Source organism: Stegastes partitus, unplaced genomic scaffold (assembly GCF_000690725.1).
Source record: "Stegastes partitus isolate 25-593 unplaced genomic scaffold, Stegastes_partitus-1.0.2 Scaffold946, whole genome shotgun sequence".
Classification (NCBI taxonomy): Eukaryota; Metazoa; Chordata; class Actinopteri; family Pomacentridae; genus Stegastes; species Stegastes partitus.
In genome coordinates, this window is record NW_007578677.1 from 1 (window position 1) to 7357 (window position 7357).

At 43.1% G+C, this 7357-nt stretch overlaps 1 protein-coding gene across 1 annotated transcript in view; it reads right to left on the reverse strand.

Moving 5' to 3' along the window:
• Positions 1–5541: 5541 nt before the first annotated feature.
• The window catches only part of LOC103366456 (calcium-activated potassium channel subunit beta-4), a 32181-nt gene continuing 30365 nt past the window's right edge, over positions 5542–7357 (reverse strand). Inside the window, exon 3 of the mRNA XM_008294192.1 lies at positions 5542–5863. Coding sequence (XP_008292414.1) covers positions 5542–5863 — 322 coding nt within the window. The remainder of the gene's footprint in view (positions 5864–7357) is intronic.

Sequence of the window (7357 nt, forward strand, 5' to 3'; positions counted from 1 at the left end):
TTGTGGTAATTTGTCGTTTTTGTGGTGGTTTGACAATTTTTTTGTAGTAATATTGCATCTTATTGTGGTCATTTTGTGCTTTGGTGGCTATTTTTTGCCTTGTTTGTCATAATTTTGCATATTTTTGTGCTTTTTCTTCATGTTTTCGTGGTAATTTCTCACATCTTTGTGGTGATTCTGCATCAGTGTAATGAACAACGTTGAATCTGTGCGATGAAAGAAGAATAAAGAAGCAGTGAGACGACGTTTTGAAGACAAAATGTTTTTATTTAAAGATCTCTATCAGGCACAATAGTTGGTTAAACACGGCGAAGCGGCTACCTGGGTCACATGGTACAGTGCTGAGGGTCCCAACAAAGATGGACGACGACAACGAAACACCCGCAGACGACACACAGCTCATGAAAACCAGCAGAGAAGAAGAAGAACCAAAGAAGGAGCTCAGGAACGTTAAAGGTCTGCTGGGAGTCGGTTCGTCCTGCAGCTGAAACCCAACAGACAGAACAAGGAGCTCCTAAAGTCCCGTAAGAACAGATCAATGCTACCGAGAAGCTACTTTTCTTTGGAGAGGACAGAAACAGGAGATGAACCCGGTTAATCGGACCGACAGGCTTCTAAAACACAACGTTCTGGATGTTTGAGTTGCTGAGAAAGAAAGAAACTCCTGAAACCAACCGTTCTGCTGCAGAACCTCTTGGTTGAGTTCAGGAGAAGCAGTTTGGGTTCAAGTCTGACGCCTTTAAAAGACGGAAACACTGGATGAGTTTTGTGAGATTACATCGTCTTATGGTGGCTCATAGAAGATATAAATAGTAGATTTTGCACCGTAGACGCACTGGTTTGTGTCTTTTTCTGGTAGTTTGTGTCTTTATGATGGTTTTGTGTTGATATTGTGTCCTTTGGTGGTGATTTGTATGTTTTTTTTTGGTCGTGTTGCATCTTTTGTGGTGATTTTGTGTCTTCATGGAGCTGTCGGGGGGATTTTGTGATGATTTAACGTGTTATTGTGATAAATTTGTGTCCTTTAGTGCTGATTTTCCATCATCTAACCTCGATGTTGTGTCTTTTCATGGTCGACCAACACGTTACACATAAAGGAAACCAGATAAATGAAGATAAAGATGAGAAGGAAGAATGTGGACTGAAGGTAAATCATGACGTTAGTTTTCTCTTGGAGCTACATCAGTTCTGCCTCTTTACATTCGTCGTCTGTTCGTCCTCGTTCTCTTTAGAACCTGCAGCTTGAGGCTACAAACTGTTCAGACTTCAGGAAGAACACCAGATCAGAGGAACCAGATCATCGTGGACAGGAAACTACAGAGAGCTGAGGAACGTCTGAACCCTCAGAACCCCAAAACCTGCCGACAAGTTCACAAAATAGAAACTGAAACCAGGAAGAAGAAGGATCATCGGATCGTATATGAAGTTCTGGTCCACTGGATAAATGAACACGTCCAAGTCATTCAGGGGCAGTTTTCTGCCTTTTTCTGTAGTTTTGTGTTTTCATCTTAACGTTTTGGGAAATTTGCCTTTTTTGTGTTGATTTCACATCTTTTTGTTTTCATCCTTTTACCGTCATCATGAGGCTGTTTGTGTCTTTTTGTGTCACTTTGTGGTGATTTTTATTGTCGTTTGGGGTTCGGAGGGTTAAAGAATAACGTGACATTAATAAAGAACGTGCTACAAAAATGAAAATAAAAAACCTGCTCAAACCAACACTCGAGTTTTACACCAAACATGGAGACAGAAGGTTTGAACCCTGAGGAGGGAAACAGATAAAACGACCTTTAACGTGTTCGGGTTCGTCGGGAAGATGTTTGGAGACGTTCTGGGATTAAAAACGAACCGGAAACACTGATCAGATAAAACGTGGACAAACTGCAGAGTTTGGAAACGTTTCTTTGAACACGTTGAAGCTGTTAAACTGAAACCTGAAGCTTTGTCTACAGTCAGAAAGAGTTCAGAGAACAACGAGAGGAAACTAGAGATGAACAGAACGACGGCTGCAGACGCACGGATACGATTCAACACAAAGAGATTCAGAAATAAACTAACGAGTCGACTTCTAACAGCTGATAGTGATGATTAGTGGTGAAGGAGGCTGAAGGAAGATGTTTGGATAAATGAAGAGTTCCAACACAAAACTTTGTTGTTTTTTACATTATACATGTTTAAACTAAAGAGAACTTTAAAACATTCTGTAAAAACTCGATCAATAATCATGAAAATGTTGAATATCGGTGCTGATGGTCCACGAGGACGGAGGACGGTGCTGCTTTCTGTGTCTGAGGGTCCAATGATGTAAGTTTTATTCACTGAAGTCCATGAAAAGCCCAAAATCTGCAGAACTACGCTACAGATTCATGTAACTATGAGCTACTGAACATGCATGGAGTCCTCCAAGTCGACTAGCAGAGCAGGAAAACGTTCATCTGCAGAGGAAATAATCAGGATTTATATGAATGAAAGCAGCAACTCAACAGATTTCCTTTGATGTGCAGCTGCTGCATCCATCTGTGGTGATTCAGTTTGTTTTCTGAGTCTGTTGTGGTTCTTTTGCATCTTTCTGGTCATTTTTCACTTTTTTTTGGTAATCAAACTTCTTTTTTGGTGATTTTGTGTCTTTTTGTGACAATTTTGTGTCTTTTTGTGAGAATTTTATGCATTTTTGTGGCACTTTTGTGTCTGTTGGTGTTTTTACTGACTGAACTTCTAGCTGCCGTCCGACACACTTCTGGGTTAGAACTCAGAACTCGTGCTTCATCGTCTCCAGAACTTTCCCTCCAGACCGAAACACAACCTCAAACTTTCTAAAAGTCTGTTTGAACTCTGGAGGACGTTGAAGCTTCTGGTTTGAAGTGAAATCTGTGCGTCTGCAGCCCGACGTGAACGTTGGTCTACATTCAGCTGAATCCTTCTTATTGCTCGTCTGAACATTTAAACAACAACCTTCTGCTACCAAACGATCCCGACACGAACCACTCGTCTGGACTCTAGTCCGTCTGATCGACTTCCTGCTTCAGAGGCCGTCGGATGTTTTCAGCCACTGAAGGAACAACGAGCTCCTGATTTTACACAAATTAAAACATCAGGAGGGATTTTTTTTCCTTTTCACAAAAAGATTCACTTCAACTCTCTGAACCCCAAAACTGGAGGATCTGACGGCAGGTTTTCTTTTTTAAAACAATCACCACAATAACGTCATTTATCAGCCTCCAGCTGCAGAAACAGGAGGAAGCATCAGATTTAAACCGACACCTGTGAGTCTTTCTGTTGGAAAATTCAAGTTTGAAATCACTTTATTTGTGTCTCATTTATAAATTTGCTGAAAAGCAACCGTTTGCTTCGGACAGATTCTGTAAAAAACTAAAAACTCTGAACTCCTCGACGTAACTCTGAAGCTGAGATCGACTCGACTGTGACCAACAGTCATGTGATGAAAATTCAGTGTTTTCAGCTGTAAATAGTTGAATATCTAAAGTATGTAGAGACACTATTTGCTTTTTATATAATCAATAAAACAAAATGTGGTACATGTTGAATCTAATTTCCAAAAAATAAAAACTGTAAGGATGCATGAAAACATCAGTATCGGTCTGATCTTTTTACTTAAATGGTCCTTTAACATTAAATATGTTTAAACATGTTTTACTTTTGTTATGTAATAAAGAAGACTATGTGGTCTAATTTGCTTTACTTATCTCAGAAATGTTCATATCGTGCATCACTAATAAACTGTAAAATAAACAATCAGAGAAATAAATGCAGCACGATTCAGAATCTGGACAAATGTTGATTCATTTTGGACCATTTTCAAGACATTTCCGGCAACTTTTAGTCATTTAGGACGTTTTTTGTCGTATTTTGGATGATTTACGAGACGTTTTGGATGAATTATTCTGACAGATGTTGAGTCACACTGGACAGCTGGTCAGAGTGGGATTTAGTCTTTTTTTAAGGTGGGCTTGTCTGTTATTGTGATGATTTTGAAGTTTATTTTTCAGTAATTCTGCAGGTTTTTGTGGCGATTTGCATCTTTTCATGGTAACTTTGAGCCTTTTTCTGGTGATTTAGCATCTTGTTGTGATGACTTTGTGTCTTTTTACGGTGGTTTTGTGGATTTTGTGTCTTTGAGGTAATTTAGCATCTTTTCGTGGCTGTTTTACTGATTTCAACTGTTATTTTTTTCTGGTTTCCTTCGTTCTGACTGAGTCCTGCTGACAGAAGACGTCTCTGGGTTCTGTCCAGAAGCTGCTGTCTGGAGTTCAGAGAGTTAAATTCACATGGTTCACAGCTTCTTGATGATGTTTTCTGAGGTTGCTGCCTCTAAACCTGGTCGGTGACTCTTTAAATTCAGTCCCTGGATCGAACCCACGACAGAAACTCGTGTTGCTTCGGTTCCTCGGTGACCTTTCACAGGTTCTGTTTGACCTCCAACGCTCGGGTCGGTTCCTGCTGTCTGCAAACACCTTCACGGTTCAAAGAGCATCATTAGCGGCGAGCAGGAGGAGGAGGAGGAGGTCTGGAGCAGCACCAGGAGCCGCTAATGGGCCTCTGATGAGCGCATTTCAATACATTAATAAGTAATAAAGTCGGCTCAATTAAATTCACCTCCAATTATTGGCGTATAAATATCCGTGCGTTGAACCGTCCGTCTGCTCGCTCGTTTCCTCGTCAGAGAAATGAAACAAAACCCTGAAGAGACGATAAATAAGCCCGTTAACGGAGGCGACTATGCTTCATGCTCTTCTGAACAAACGGAGCTCAGACGGGGTTCAGGTGGAACAAAGTGCTGCAGGAGACGCTCTTCATGAAGCCTCGTCCGGTAGAAGGTCCGGATCTCAGAAACACGTATGGCTACTGGGACTCGAAGGGAAACTACAGTTAAAGAAGAGCTACAGTAAAGACTGGAGTGTTCAGATCCGACTGGTTGGGTTCTTACCGGATCTCTCATCAAACCTCAGAGTCACAAACTGATCAGAGAATTCAGATTCACAAAAACAACCTAAAAAGGTGTCGAGAACTGGTTGATATCTTTACATACGAGCTCAAACAAACGGAGTCTTGCGGCCGATCTTTCACAAAATGGTAAAAATGAATCGATTAACTGATGAGCTGATCAACAAAACATGAATCAGTAACTATTCTGGAGTCATTTAAGAAGCTTAAATGCTAAAAAACGAGCTGCAGCTTCATCATCGTGGATCCGTTTGAGCGTCTCTCAGGTTAAACTACTGACGGTTGATTGATTTTGTTTGTCCGCGACCCAAAGAGGTTCCGGTTCTGCTCACCAGGAGGTTTGATGAGAGGTTCTGTAGCACCGGAGCTGAATGAATCTGGAATAAATCGACTAGAAACGAGATCCAAAGTGGAGCCAGCGGTCAGAACCCAACCAGAACCGGCGTCACTCGACCATCAGCTCAGAAGCTTCGACTCATGCGAGAGTTTGTCGACGGCGTCTCTGCTGAAGGCGCCGGTTTCCCTTCGTCGTATCAACTCCTCCAGCAGGTGGCGTCCTCGCGGTTTAAACACAGTTCTGCTTCAGTGTTCCCGGTCGCGGCGTCGCACCGGCACCGCGAACAGCGGCAGGGTCCCGGACGGCGACGACAGCTCCGGGTCAGAGTTCGTCGTCAGGGCGTCTCCGGCCTTGTTGCCGTGGCGATCCGAGGGCACAGACAGGTCCTGGCAGACCTCGTACGAACATTTCCTCTTCTGGAGGGCCTCGGCCCGGACGGCCAGCGAGCGGGCGCACACCGTCAGGAGCACAATGAGCGTGCCCAGAAGCAGCGACACCATTGGCCAGAGGACACAGTGCAGCAGGACGCTGGTGTCGTGGGAACGGCGCCACAAGACGTCGTCGGGCCTGAAACAGGAAGACATGGATCAGCATCAGCAGGAAGATGTCCAGAAGCTTCAACAGTTAAACTCAACACTTAATGCTGAAAAGAAGAAAAAACAGTAAATAAAACAGAATTTATCCATCAGGCCTCTAAAAGAGACACAAAACGATTCTAAACGACACGTCTGTGGGTTCTGTCCAGTCAGCATAAAACAATTTAATCTTTCTTAGAGGTTTTCTCAACAAGAATTCACAAAAAATACCCTTTGGTGTCATTAAAGAGGATTTCTACAAACTTATTAGAAAATAAAATGTAAAATAAAGATCTCAGTGATTGTAATATAAAGACTGGTGTATCTGGAAGGTCCAGTCACTGGTGGATCAGAACTGCTGGACAGAACTACACCATGAAGACTGAAGAACCCTCCAAGAACTCTGTGGAAAGCATCAGTCACGGGACGATACCAGAAAACATCTCCTGGAGTCCAGTTAAATCCATCATTATGAAATGGAAGGACTATGGACCATGAGTAGATCTGACTAGAGCAGGACGTCCTCAGAGACTGAGTGACCGAGCAAGAAGGAGACTAGAGAGGGAGGACACCAAGACTCCTATGACTCCTCTGAAGGAGTTGCTAGAAGGAGACTAGTACTACTAGCATCATGATGAGAAGCACGGAACTGAGACGTGGAGAAGACTTGTTTTCCATCAAGACAATGAGCCGAAGCAAACAGCCAAAGCTCCACAGAGATGGTTTGAAGACAACAAAGTGAAGTTCTGGAGGCCCAGTCAGAGTCCAGACCTCCATCAGAGTCCAGACCTGAAAAGTTCTGTTCCTTCATGATCCCTGTGGAACCCGACAGAGTCTGAACAGTTTCATCAGAACAATGAGGTGAAGCTGCAGCGTCCAGATGTTCAGACTGATGGAGACCAACAGGACCATGATGGAGCTGAAGGTCCATCTGCTGAACACTGACTGGAGGAGGAGACTGATGCAGTCACTTGCTGTGGTTTTCATATTTCTAACTAACTTTTCGTGTGGATATAAAACTCTTGCTCCGCTCCTAAAGCCACCTCGTACATAAACTAGCGTCTCTACTTTCAGCCTTCTGACTGCTCCAGTTTCCTCCAAAGAGCTGATGTGCAGCTTCACTGAGCTCCCAGCGGACCTCCACCTTAGAATTTCCTGGTTCTGTTGCAGAGATAAAAATAAAACCAGCCAAGGTCGCAGGTAAACACCGTCTGAGAGTAACAGGAGGATGAAGCTGACAGCGTGAAGTTCTCTTTGTCTCATCAGTTTGTGGTCGCAGCAGAAAAAGACCAGAACACAGCAGGAGAAACATCTTCAGCTTCTCTGCTCCACGTCATCGCTGCTCATGTTCAGTTTGAAACCTGCGATCATCGACTCGTCTTCAGACTCAGTTCTGCAAGAAAGTCAGTTCTAGGAAGTTGAATCTTAAAGTGAACAACAGACGTCAGCATCACTTAAATGTCCAATAATTCTAAATTACATTATT